The sequence below is a fragment of the Drosophila elegans genome, unplaced genomic scaffold (genome assembly GCF_018152505.1).
Source record: "Drosophila elegans isolate 14027-0461.03 unplaced genomic scaffold, ASM1815250v1 contig_476, whole genome shotgun sequence".
Taxonomy (NCBI): Eukaryota; Metazoa; Arthropoda; class Insecta; order Diptera; family Drosophilidae; genus Drosophila; species Drosophila elegans.
Window position 1 is genome coordinate 2,352,039 of NW_024545863.1, and position 13,442 is coordinate 2,365,480.

The 13,442-nt window shown below is 45.0% G+C and overlaps 4 protein-coding genes across 4 annotated transcripts; 3 read left to right on the forward strand and 1 right to left on the reverse strand.

The window, feature by feature from the left end:
* The first annotated feature begins 263 nt into the window (after window positions 1–263).
* Window positions 264–1,248, forward strand: LOC108148695 (serine protease 3). The gene is made up of 2 exons (XM_017275843.2): window positions 264–536; window positions 603–1,248. The coding sequence occupies exons 1-2, from the start codon at window positions 274–276 to the stop codon at window positions 1,156–1,158; spliced, it is 819 nt and encodes a 272-aa protein (XP_017131332.1). The 5' UTR covers window positions 264–273; the 3' UTR covers window positions 1,159–1,248.
* A 687-nt stretch (window positions 1,249–1,935) lies between these two features.
* Window positions 1,936–2,809, forward strand: LOC108148444 (serine protease 1). Its single transcript, XM_017275479.2, has one exon. It carries the CDS (start codon window positions 1,959–1,961, stop codon window positions 2,757–2,759), a length of 801 nt encoding a protein of 266 aa, XP_017130968.2. The 5' UTR covers window positions 1,936–1,958; the 3' UTR covers window positions 2,760–2,809.
* Window positions 2,810–3,532: 723 nt separating this feature from the next.
* Window positions 3,533–4,408, reverse strand: LOC108148696 (serine protease 1). The gene has a single exon (XM_017275844.2). The coding sequence runs from the start codon at window positions 4,384–4,386 to the stop codon at window positions 3,586–3,588; it is 801 nt and encodes a 266-aa protein (XP_017131333.1). The 5' UTR covers window positions 4,387–4,408; the 3' UTR covers window positions 3,533–3,585.
* Window positions 4,409–6,578: 2,170 nt separating this feature from the next.
* Window positions 6,579–13,340, forward strand: LOC108148692 (transient receptor potential protein). Its single transcript, XM_017275838.2, has 14 exons — window positions 6,579–6,899; window positions 6,964–7,201; window positions 7,261–7,403; window positions 8,022–8,223; window positions 8,301–8,477; window positions 8,996–9,230; window positions 9,288–9,586; window positions 9,646–10,013; window positions 10,094–10,451; window positions 10,909–11,128; window positions 11,542–11,707; window positions 11,764–11,924; window positions 12,090–12,244; window positions 12,307–13,340. The coding sequence occupies exons 1-14, from the start codon at window positions 6,751–6,753 to the stop codon at window positions 13,243–13,245; spliced, it is 3,810 nt and encodes a 1,269-aa protein (XP_017131327.1). The 5' UTR covers window positions 6,579–6,750; the 3' UTR covers window positions 13,246–13,340.
* The last annotated feature ends 102 nt before the right edge of the window (window positions 13,341–13,442 follow it).

The following is a 13,442-nucleotide window of genomic DNA, read 5'->3' on the forward strand; positions in this document are numbered from 1 at the left end:
AAAACTAAATGGTTAAAATATATGTCTGTCATACCCATAGTATTTTTTATTTAAATCAACCCCTTTGTTTACTTGGCTTTTAAGTACATCTTGCCTTGAGTTCATTCCATCAGTCATTTAGTCAAAGTATTGCTAATATAAATTAATTTAATTTATTGATACATTGGCATGTGGCAGTAACTCATGCTTGATAAGATTTAACACTTTATATTTGCATCGATAAAGAAGCTATATAAAACTATGACCACCATGGAGGCTTTTTAGTAAACCAAAATGAAGGCATTCGTACTGTTATTGACTTCCCTTTTGGGGGTCTGCGCTGGATTCACTGTACCCCACACTGCTGTCCACCCCCGAGATCTCAAGGTCGAGCATCGCAGCATCGAGGGTCGCATCACGAACGGAAACGTGGCCGCCGAGGGACAGGTTCCCTACATCGTGGGAGTCAGCTTGAATAGCAACGGAAACTGGTGGTGGTGCGGGGGCTCTATTATAGGCAATACATGGGTGCTCACTGCCGCCCACTGTGTCGCAGGGTAGGTTTTGAAAGAAAATAAATATATATGTTATTAATTTGAAATTACAATCCTGAATACCAACAGTGCCGACGAAGCCTCACTGTACTACGGAGCCATCAACTACAATGAGCCCGCCTTCCGGCACACTGTCAGCAGTGAGAACTTAATCATGTACCCTGGATATGTGGGACTCGACCATGACTTGGCTCTGATCAGGACACCCCACGTGGACTTCTACAGTCTGGTCAACAAAATCGAACTGCCCAGTCTGGATGAGCGTTACAACTCCTACGAGAACAGCTGGGTTCAGGCCTCCGGATGGGGCGCCATTTACGATGGCAGCAATGTCGTGGAGGAGCTCCGGGTGGTGGATTTGAAGGTGATCTCCGTGGCGGAGTGCCAGGCCTACTACGGAACCGAAACCGCCTCCGAGAACACCATCTGCGTGGAGACTCCGGACGGAAAGGCCACCTGTCAGGGAGACTCCGGCGGTCCTCTGGTCACAAAGGAGGGCGATAAGCTGGTCGGAATCACGTCCTTCGTCTCCGACTACGGATGCCAGGTTGGAGGTCCCGCTGGCTTCACTCGAGTCACCAAGTACTTGGAATGGATCAAGGAGGAGACTGGAATTTATTATTAAATGCTTTGTAAAGAAAAACCCACAAAAGTTCAGTTATTAATTTGACAATTACATTGCGAGAGTTCGAAATAAAGCCTTTAATCGCTTTTATATGCTGGCTTTTTGTTTATTTTTCTATGGCAAGAGGAAAAAACTAAAACAAAATTAGTGAGGAGTTTTGCAGGATCTAGCTCATGAGACTAAGAACCATGCTTAGCTTTGGGGAAACTCTATCACTGTAATACAACAATAATTCCTTTCATAAATTTTAATTTTCTTTGTTTTTCCTCATGCTAAGAAATTCTAAAGTTAAACAGAGTATCAAGTTCGTTCAAAAAAATATATTAATACTTGTATATATATTATATATATCAATTTGGTTTTTAAAATTATAATATATTCAAATATTTTATTCTGATTAGATTCCTGAGAAAACATAAAATCACAAGCATTTCTTACTTGACAAGGAAAATTAAAAGCAAATAAAGTCATAAAAATAAAAGATGGATTCTGAACCTCCAGTTCTTAAGTTCCTTTATTATTAAATGTAGGTATCTTGAAATATAATTGACACCTAAAAAAATTGCAAATTAGGCACACGTCAATCCACTTCAAAAGTGGGCCATATTTCAGCAAGGAAGCCACTTCTGGCGGTCTTATCAGCCGGATAGACTGGTCGCGATGATAACTGGCTCACAATTTACTGCCCCCGAGTTTTACATATGATTAGAAGCGCTCTTGTAGCAAGATAACACCCTTACCTTTTGTATAAAAAGACGTCGCGTTTTAGAAAAAGCCATAAGTTGAAAGACTTGGTCGAGATGAAACTGTTCGTGTTCCTGGCCTTGGCCGTGGCCGCAGCTACGGCTGTCCCGGCTCCCTCGCAGAAGCTGACCCCGGTGCCCATGAAGGACATCCAGGGTCGCATCACCAACGGCTACCCGGCCTACGAGGGCAAGGTGCCCTACATCGTGGGTCTGCTCTTCAGCGGCAACGGAGGCAACTGGTGGTGCGGTGGCTCGATCATCGGCAACACCTGGGTGCTGACCGCCGCCCACTGCACCAACGGAGCCAGCGGAGTGACCATCAACTACGGAGCCAGCATCCGAACCCAGCCCCAGTACTCCCACTGGGTGGGCAGCGGCAACATCGTGCAGCACCACCACTACAACAGCGGCAACCTGCACAACGACATCTCCCTGATCCGCACCCCGCACGTCGACTTCTGGCACCTGGTCAACAAGGTGGAGCTGCCCAGCTACAACGACCGCTACCAGGACTACGCCGGCTGGTGGGCCGTGGCCTCCGGCTGGGGCGGCACCTACGACGGCAGCCCACTCCCCGACTGGCTACAGGCCGTCGACGTCCAGATCTTGTCCCAGGGTGACTGCAGCCGCACCTGGTCCCTCCACGACAACATGATCTGCATCAACACCGCCGGCGGCAAGTCCACCTGCGGAGGCGACTCCGGGGGCCCCCTGGTCACGCACGAGGGCAACCGCCTGGTCGGAGTGACCTCCTTCGGCTCCGCCGCCGGCTGCCAGTCCGGAGCTCCCGCCGTCTTCAGCCGAGTGACTGGATACCTGGACTGGATCCGCGACAACACCGGCATCTCCTACTAAGCACTTACCCAGTTTTATAGGGGTCTCTACAATAAACGATTAAAGCATAACAATATTTTAATTTTGAGTCCTGGACTGAGTGGCACCTGTGGCAATTGATGACTATGTGATGGCCACAGGCATTTGCAAATCAACAGCGAAAAATTAAAAATGGGGAAAAAATTGTAATTGGAAATGGTCGAAGCGATAACAAAAATAAAATTCATTCACGAAATAAAATTGCATTCGCTTGAATTTGAGCAACGCATACCGGGCACAAAACACTGGCTGAAATCAAATCAAATCAAATTAGACAACAACCCACCAATGCAGCACACGTTGTATAAAAATCTAATCAAATTATCCGATGCATATTACTTGCAACACATATCTGGTCCACCCTTATCTCACCCTTCCCCATAAAAATTGCACAAAATAAAAAAGGATCACCCAATCATTTGAAAATTGTATGCAAATTACATGCAAAATATGTCCTGATTATTATCCGTGTCTGTATACTCCCATCTCTCTAGATTTGAACCAAGAATATTTTAAGAAACCAATAGAATTTTAACTAGTCCCAATAAGTATTTTCAGAAAACATAAATGCACAGAGTAATTTTTTTTTTAAAGGGATTAAACACACTTTTTGTTATAAAACGGCTTCGAATACATTTTGTAAACATTTATTTCCTTTGCTCTTAAAGCAATGATGTTCCTTGTCATTAGAAAGTGGAATTTAAAAAGACAATCTATGGTTGACCACAGAAGTCCCAATTGAAAACTCGAATGTATTGTTATGCTTTAATCATTTATTGTAGAGACCCCATTAAAACTGGGTAAGTGCTTAGTAGGAGATGCCGGTGTTGTCGCGGATCCAGTCCAGGTATCCAGTCACTCGGCTGAAGACGGCGGGAGCTCCGGACTGGCAGCCGGCGGCGGAGCCGAAGGAGGTCACTCCGACCAGGCGGTTGCCCTCGTGCGTGACCAGGGGGCCACCGGAGTCGCCTCCGCAGGTGGACTTGCCGCCGGCGGTGTTGATGCAGATCATGTTGTCGTGGAGGGACCAGGTGCGGCTGCAGTCACCCTGGGACAAGATCTGGACGTCGACGGCCTGTAGCCAGTCGGGGAGTGGGCTGCCGTCGTAGGTGCCGCCCCAGCCGGAGGCCACGGCCCACCAGCCGGCGTAGTCCTGGTAGCGGTCGTTGTAGCTGGGCAGCTCCACCTTGTTGACCAGGTGCCAGAAGTCGACGTGCGGGGTGCGGATCAGGGAGATGTCGTTGTGCAGGTTGCCGCTGTTGTAGTGGTGGTGCTGCACGATGTTGCCGCTGCCCACCCAGTGGGAGTACTGGGGCTGGGTGCGGATGCTGGCTCCGTAGTTGATGGTCACTCCGCTGGCTCCGTTGGTGCAGTGGGCGGCGGTCAGCACCCAGGTGTTGCCGATGATCGAGCCACCGCACCACCAGTTGCCTCCGTTGCCGCTGAAGAGCAGACCCACGATGTAGGGCACCTTGCCCTCGTAGGCCGGGTAGCCGTTGGTGATGCGACCCTGGATGTCCTTCATGGGCACCGGGGTCAGCTTCTGCGAGGGAGCCGGGACAGCCGTAGCTGCGGCCACGGCCAAGGCCAGGAATACGAACAGTTTCATCTTGACCAAGTCTTTCAACTTATGCTTCTACTTAAAACACGACGCCTTTTTATACAAACGACAATGGTGTTATCTCGCTAAAAGAGCGGTAGTAATCATAATTTACCTAGTATATAGATTAACACTTATACATTCAGTTACACCAGGTGTTTCTCTCAAGTGTAAACCAAAATTAAACAACGCAAATTTAGCGTCACGTTATCAGTTTTTTCAATGATTTGCCAAATTAGTTGACAATATAATAAATTTAATTTCAAATACTATTGACCGAATTCAATTCATAAAATCACTATCTTAGTAAACACATTTTATTTACTCAACTTTTTGGCTGAAGCCACAGAACTATCTTATCTGCTACCATAAAGCAAATCAGTATTAAGTCTCAAGACTTTTTATGAGTTTGAACTATATTTTTGTTCATAGAAAGAATGTTTGCTTAAGGTTCCTATAAAATACAGATCTTGACGTTTCCGTTGCGGAGACAGTGAAAGTGCAACCTGCTACAGAAAGCCAGTCAAATGAGCTCTTTCCCTTTTTCTCGTGCCGCAGAAAATTGTGCACATAACTCACAAGGGCTCTTGTAGAGCTAAATAAGGCAGGAGTTGTGTGGGAGGCCAATGTATCATTGAGTGCAGCAGTGTTGTGCACTGAAAATAATCACTTGTGATAATGACCTTAGTTGGGTATTTCATAATTTTATAATGACAGCAAATAAATATTGCTGAAAGCTATTATATCAGCTCACGTACTGCCAGCTATGCTCAGTAATTAATTTGCAGCTGTGGCTTTAATTTCGAAATTCCTGGCTCCCCATTACCTTTCCCTTTGGAGAATTGCGGGCGGAGTGCATTGCCCCCGCTGAAAAAGCCGTACAACTTGAACACGTACGTACGATGCCATTCCGGCCGGAGCCCCATTGAACCCCACCTTTCGAACACACATCTCAAAGGGCGTTCCTTGGAAGTGGGTTTGTTCCTTTGCTTTTTTTTTTTTCTTTTTGCATTTTTTTTATGCTTTGCCCAGGAGCTGGCATTTAAATCCAAGTGCATTGACATACAAACAGCCCTGCAAGCGCCCTGAAGTAGGCAACATTCAACATTCAATGCTCAACATTCAAGGTTCAAGATTGCCAGATGCCAAGGACGAGTTCGAATCTCAGGGAGTTCTCAGATGTCCCCGGCTCGGATTAATCAATATTAATCAATCACGAAGTGAGAATCATTGACCCAGTGGGGAATGGTTTTCAAAACGTATTCATTTCTGTAAATTCTGACTGTAAAGTACAAGTGTGGTGGGTTTTCTTTGGTCTCTTGGTAAAGCAAGAGCTTTAAAGCTTGCCTTTTCGCTGTTTTTACCGGTTGTTAGCGCGACAATGTCCGATTTAAAATAGCTTTTGAGCCACAAATGGCAGTCAAGGTGAGAAAGATTTAAGCTAGTCAAAACTATGATAAGCCCTTTAATGGTTTTGTGACTAAATTTATATTTAAACGGTACAATTTATTTAAATATTTTCTTAAGACATGTCAACCAAGTTGCAAAATCAAGTCTGGTATCAATTTAAACATATTAAATAACCAGTACTTATAAGTCTCATCCCACCAAACTATAACTGAAAACACCAGCCAAAAATGTAATTTACAAAAATTAAATTTACTTAAGGCCCTGGCTTATGTAACCATAACTACCATATGCAATTTTATATTTTATTCCATTTAGAAATCCTATTACAGCCATGAAGAATCAAATCCAATCAATGTCATCCCACCACATCCAAAAGGATTTTAGTTAACTCAGTCATTATTTTTGCCCATTTGTTGTTTTCTGCCTATAAATAACCATAATGCTTTTTACACATTTTCCAAAACCCACTGCACCCTATAGATTTTTAGGCATCAAAGCGGTTAGATGTCGTTGCTAGGGCTTCGAAAATCGAAAATAATGCGCTGCACACTCATCACGTGCCGTGCAGGTGGAAATGGGCAATAGATTGGGTATGGTATGGTATGGTAATGGTATACTAAAATCGCTGAAATCGGTTGCTGCCTCCCGGGAATGCAGCCCCACAACTACCAAGTGTGGTCAAATGGGCCCATTGACTCGCGAACCGACAACACATTGACCGAGTTTTAGCCAGGCACTAATGTAATTAGTGGAATATAGCGACTAGTGGCTGCCACTTCTGGGCAGTGCAACGCGGCTAATTGGAGACTAAACATCGCAGCGATGGAACACTAAAAGGATACAGTGCGCGAAAGGATTACGGCAAAGGTTTGCTCCTTAAAGGAGCCCAAAAGTGCAACTGGTTCGAAGTCGAGTGTGAAATGTGAATTAATTGGAGTGTCCTGACACCAAAAATTGGGCGAAATGGGTAGCAACACGGAGTCGGATGCCGAAAAGGCATTGGGCTCGCGCCTGGACTACGATCTGATGATGGCCGAGGAGTACGTACTCAGTGATGTGGAGAAGAATTTTATATTGGCCTGCGAGCGGGGCGACCTACCGGGTGTCAAGAAGTGAGAGTGAAGGTCCTTTCGATCTGATTTCGAGTAATTTCCGTGATTTCCTTGGTCCTTGAAGGCTTCTCGAGGAATATATGGGCACGGACAAGTTCAACATCAACTGTACGGATCCCATGAACCGCTCAGCCCTGATCTCGGCCATCGAGAACGAGAACTTCGACCTGATGGTCCTGCTGCTGGAGAACAACATCGAGGTGGGCGACGCCCTGCTCCATGCCATTTCCGAGGAGTATGTCGAGGCCGTGGAGGAGCTGCTGCAGTGGGAGGAGACCAACCACAAGGAGGGACAGCCCTATGTAGGCCGTATTCTATATCACACCCTTTTCGCGTTTGCTCATTTCTGATCCTTTGGCAGAGCTGGGAGGCGGTGGACCGCTCCAAGTCCACCTTCACCGTGGACATCACGCCCCTTATCCTGGCCGCCCACCGCAATAACTATGAGATACTCAAAATACTCCTGGATCGCGGTGCCACGCTGCCCATGCCGCACGACGTCAAGTAAGTAGTGCTGTAGTGATAAGGTGATGAAGTGATGGGTGAGCCCCTTCGTCCTTTGAGCGGCACGTTCCATTGTTTGCTAAATCACTTATAGTATGTTGCACCTCGTTTTGCACTCATAATTTTGTCTAACGACGTGCAAATTATTGTGCCATATTCATACAGGGTGTAAGGGTGTTTTTGGGAAAGGAATGTTATGCCAGGGTTTCTGGTATTTCGCATGCTTTTTCCTCTTCCGAGTTTAATATCCTTTAGCTGGGACCTAAGGTTTGCCATCTATGTATTTTTCAGATACTCCACTGTGTAATTAAATTCGATTTTAAAAGTAATTCGTCTATTTGTTATGGTTTGGTTTAAACTTTAGACAAAACTCCTTGAGCTCATGGCTGGCTTAAATATTCCTTTAACAATCTGACTATGATAAAACTAGCTACACTTAAACTCCTTAATTTAAGGAAAAATCGATTAAACATGGCATTAAAATTGAGCCTACCATATAAATTTAGGAACACAATTATTTCCTAATCACAAGGAATATGGATTTCTAAGTGTAGTTTGGCCAGCTTTCTCGAATCCATCAGATGCTAAATTTTTAACCTAATTTTGATTTTCTCGCAGGTGCGGCTGCGATGAGTGTGTGACCTCGCAGACGTCGGACTCCCTGCGCCACTCGCAGTCGAGGATCAACGCGTACCGGGCGCTGTCGGCCAGTTCGCTGATTGCGCTCAGTTCCAGGGACCCTGTACTGACCGCCTTCCAACTGTCCTGGGAACTCAAGCGGCTGCAGGCGATGGAATCGGAGTTTCGTGCCGAATACACGGTACGGTAGACAATGTAAGCGGTGGGGCTAGTGCCAATGCGAATGCGAGCCTTTTTGTGTTTGTGTTTGCCCAACAGGAGATGCGTCAGAATGTGCAGGACTTCGGCACCTCGCTCCTGGACCACGCACGCACATCCATGGAGCTGGAGGTGATGCTCAACTACAACCACGAGCCGTCCCACGACATCTGGTGCCTCGGCCAGCGGCAGACCCTAGAGCGATTGAAGCTGGCCATACGATATAAGCAAAAGACGGTGGGTTCGTCTTAAATTTAATATTCTAAAATATAGCCTTGTATCAAAACTCCGTAAAATAATGCTCAAAATTTGTACTAACTTCTCTCGTTGGAACCGCCATGCAATTTCCATCGAATTTAAAAAAAATTATAATGTAACCCCTTGCAAAAAAAAAAAATGGCAAATTGAGATATTTGTTTTTCAAATTCAACTAGATTTATACTTAAAGGTAATTAGCTGCACTTAACAGTCAGTCTTTTGGCTGTGGGTTTCCTTTAACCAAATTAAAAAATAATAATAATAAAAAAATTTATTTTTAAGTAAAATTAAGACCCACCGTTCTAAAAACAACATGAATTATTGAACTCCCATTTTTAAATGGTCAACCTCTAAACGATTTTATTCTTAATTTATTTGTGAACATTTGTTTGTTTTTCAATCTCTGGTCAAGGGCCTAAAGTCGGTATTGTTGAATCTATCGTATTTAAAAGAAATTCCTCAAACTTAATTTAATATTTTTTGAATTTCCCTGATAGTTTGTGGCGCATCCGAATGTCCAGCAGTTATTGGCCGCCATTTGGTATGATGGACTGCCTGGATTCCGGCGCAAACAGGCCTCCCAGCAGCTGTTGGATGTGGTGAAGCTGGGCTGCAGCTTTCCCATCTACAGCTTGAAGTACATCCTGGCTCCGGACTCCGAGGGAGCCAAGTTCATGCGCAAGCCCTTTGTCAAGTTCATCACACACTCCTGCTCCTACATGTTCTTTTTGAGTGGGTAAAGTGGGGCCTTTGCACTCCTCCGTCTATATATTTATCCCCCATCCACAGTGCTTTTGGGTGCCGCCTCTTTGAGGGTGGTGCAAATCACCTTCGAACTCCTCGCTTTTCCCTGGATGCTGACCATGCTGGAGGATTGGCGCAAACACGAACGAGGCTCCCTACCAGGTCCCATTGAACTGGCCATCATAACCTACATTATGGCTCTGATATTTGAGGAACTTAAGTGCCTGTATTCGGATGGCTTGTTTGAGTATATCATGGATCTGTGGAACATAGTCGACTACATATCCAATATGTTCTACGTGACGTGGATTCTTTGTAGAGCCACCGCTTGGGTAATAGTTCATGTGAGTTTTTCCTATTAATAACTTTCATATATCTCATTAAGATTTTACATTTGTATTAGCGCGATCTTTGGTTCCGTGGCATAGATCCCTACTTCCCACGTGAGCACTGGCATCCCTTTGATCCCATGCTTTTATCGGAGGGTGCCTTTGCTGCCGGAATGGTCTTCTCGTATCTGAAACTTGTCCACATCTTTTCGATCAATCCCCATTTGGGACCGCTGCAAGTTTCACTGGGGCGCATGATAATCGACATTATAAAGTTCTTCTTTATCTACACACTTGTGTTGTTCGCCTTTGGCTGTGGTCTAAATCAATTGCTGTGGTACTATGCTGAACTGGAGAAGAACAAGTGCTATCATCTGCATCCGGATGTGGCTGATTTTGATGACCAGGAGAAGGCTTGTACCATTTGGCGAAGATTTTCCAAGTAGGTTGTCCTGTTTTGTATTAATAGTTTTGGATGCAAAGGGTTAAAAATATTTAGTAATTCCTATGCGATTTTTTCAGCTTATTTGAGACATCGCAATCCCTTTTCTGGGCTTCCTTTGGCCTGGTGGATCTGGTCTCATTCGATCTGGCCGGAATCAAGAGTTTCACCCGATTCTGGGCCCTCCTGATGTTCGGCTCCTATTCGGTGATCAATATCATTGTGCTCCTCAACATGCTCATTGCCATGATGTCCAACTCGTACCAAATTATCTCGGAACGGGCAGATACCGAGTGGAAGTTCGCCCGCTCCCAGCTTTGGATGAGCTACTTCGAGGACGGTGGCACCATTCCACCGCCATTCAACCTCTGTCCCAACATGAAGATGTTGCGAAAAACTCTGGGGCGAAAGCGGCCATCGCGAACCAAGAGCTTTATGGTAAGCATGTACCCTTTAAATCACACTTAAAAAAAAAGTTACTAGTAACCTTGTCACTTAGCCATTAATAGCCTTTAAATTAAGGGCAGACGGTCAATGAATTTAATCAAAACTATCTAGGAAAGAAAAATAATCATAGAAAATAAATGTTTTTTGAATAGAAATTGTCACCTTTTCTTACATTATTATTTTAACTTGAGTTATTATTTCAAAAAATTTAAAAACTAAAACACCAATCTACATTATGCAGATTTTAAATTTTGTTCAACCTGCAAGAATTTTTTGCTAGAGTCACAGTGAGAGGCGGGACAATCAATACAAATCTTTGGCAAAATCATTTTCAATCAAGCCCATGCAGAGCTTAGTGTGCGTCAACGGCACTGCTAATTCAACCTCTTCCGTGTCCTTCAACCCCCTTTCACGCTCCACACTCCTTATTTCCTATTCGAACTTATAGCGCAAGTCCATGGAGCGGGCACAGACCCTGCATGACAAAGTGATGAAGCTGCTGGTCAGGCGGTACATTACGGCGGAGCAGAGGCGGCGGGACGATTACGGTATTACCGAGGATGATATCATCGAGGTGCGCCAGGACATCAGCTCCTTGCGTTTCGAGCTGCTGGAGATTTTCACGAACAACAGTTGGGAGGTACCCGACATTGAGAAGAAATCCCAGGGTAAGGGAGTCGTACCCATATTTAAACTATTTACTTACATAGTTGGAGAGATTTGTTAAAAATGAATAATATCTTAAAAATGCATACATACTATTAATAAAATAATGCATAATCATCAACTAATAATCATCTTAAGACTTAACCAATTATCATTTAAATAATGCATACTTTTTAATTTATTTAGCATCTTTATCTCTAAAAATCATATATATCCCTTTTCTAAATTGTACTTAAAGTATTTTGAAGTACCTTCAGACATATTCTTAAATCGAATTTTTTTAAGAAAGCTAAGTTTATATATTAATATCTGTGCCAATTTTTATCATAGCAATGCTAGTGCTTTACTAGCTCCCCTGTTGTATCAATAAATTTAATGTTGCCAACAAAAAAGTAAATATAATCCCCTTTCGCAGGAGTGGCCCGAACCACCAAGGGAAAGGTAATGGAACGCCGCATCCTCAAGGACTTCCAGATTGGCTTTGTGGAGAATCTGAAGCAGGAAATGAACGAAAGTGAGAGTGGACGGGACATCTTCTCGTCGCTGGCCAAGGTCATCGGCAGAAAGAAGACCCAGAAGGGGTATATTTAAATGACCACTAAGCTCTTCTATGATACTAATCATTGGTGATTTATAGAGACAAGGACTGGAATGCCATTGCAAGAAAGAATACCTTTGCCTCTGATCCTATTGGCTCTAAGCGATCATCCATGCAGCGCCATAGCCAGCGTAGTTTGAGGAGAAAGATCATTGAGACGGCCAATGAGGGTCTGCAGATGGACCAGACCCAGTTGATTGGTAAGATCTTACATATAACATACTTATCTTTTAAATTAATATACATAAATCAGGGATTACAATAAGTAATTATACTGGATTCCAACTTTTGAAATGAAAAATAACAAATATAAGACACATTTAAAAATAGTTTCCCATGTAAAAGTTGTTTTCAACTCCTTCCAGAATTTAATCCCAACTTGGGTGAGGTGACCAGGGCAACGAGAGTGGCCTATGTCAAGTTCATGCGAAAGAAGATGGCTGCTGATGAGGTTTCCTTGGCCGACGACAATGGCGATCCAAATGGCGAGGCGGAGAAGAAACCTCTGGATGCCTCTGGGGTAAAGTTCGATCAAATTATATATTTCCCTTTTGTATTGACTAATATTTTATCAAATTGTAGTCCAAAAAACTCATGACCAGTGGCACAGGTGGAGGAGGAGGAGGGTCTTCTATGATGGCTGCAGCTGCATTGCGAGCTTCCGTCAAGAATGTGGATGAAAAATCTGATAACAAGGATGGCAAAGCCGGTACAGTGAAGAAAGCTGGTGATGACAAGGATAAGGATAAACAGCAGCCGCCCAAAGACTCCAAGCCGCCACCAGGAGGTCCAAAGCCCGGGGATCAGAAACCAGCTCCAGGAGCTGGGGCTCCCAAGCCCCAATCGGCAAACAAGCCCGGTGACCAACAAAAGAAGGATGCTCCGGCACCGCCAACCAAGCCAGCAGACACCAAGCCAATAGCTCCGAAGTCCGGAGAACCGGCAAAGCCCGAGGCAGCGGTCAAGAAAGAGGAGTCTTCCAAGAGCGAGTCCAGCAAGCCGGCAGCTGGAGCTGGAGCTGCCAAAAGTGCAGCTCCCTCAGCGCCAGCGGATGCCAAGCCGGATGCCAAATTAAAGACGGGAGCAGCTACAGCTCCGGAGGGCACCAAAGCCACCAACGGAGCCGCCAAGCCGGACGACAAGAAGAGCGGCCAGGAGCAGCCCCAAAAACCAGGAGACTCCAAGTCTGGAGAAGATGCCAAGAAAACCGAAGATGCCAAGGATAAGGATAAGAAACCAGGCGATGACAAGGATAAGAAACCAGGTGATGATAAGGACAAGAAGCCTGGCGACGACAAAGACAAGAAGCCGGGTGACGACAAGGACAAGAAACCAACCGATGACAAGGATAAGAAGGCGACCGATGAGAAGGACAAGAAACCAGCAGCCGACGACAAGGACAAGAAGCCAGGAGCAGCTCCTCTGAAACCGGCGATCAAGGTGGGTCAAAGCAGTGCAGCAGCCGGCGGAGAACGAGGAAAATCCACTGTCACTGGTCGCATGATCTCCGGCTGGCTGTAAGCCATCGCCGGAATGCAGTTTCGACCGATTCAATAGCAGCTATAGATATTTAAGGCCTTTTGTTTGTGTGAACAATAAACGAGTCTCAAAAACAAGTGTTCTGCAACATGTTGCCAAGGGCCACCTGTTGCTAGCAACATCTATTTTGCATCCCCACAGCGCGTGCAACATTCATCAGCCGCCCCGTTGGTCTCCGG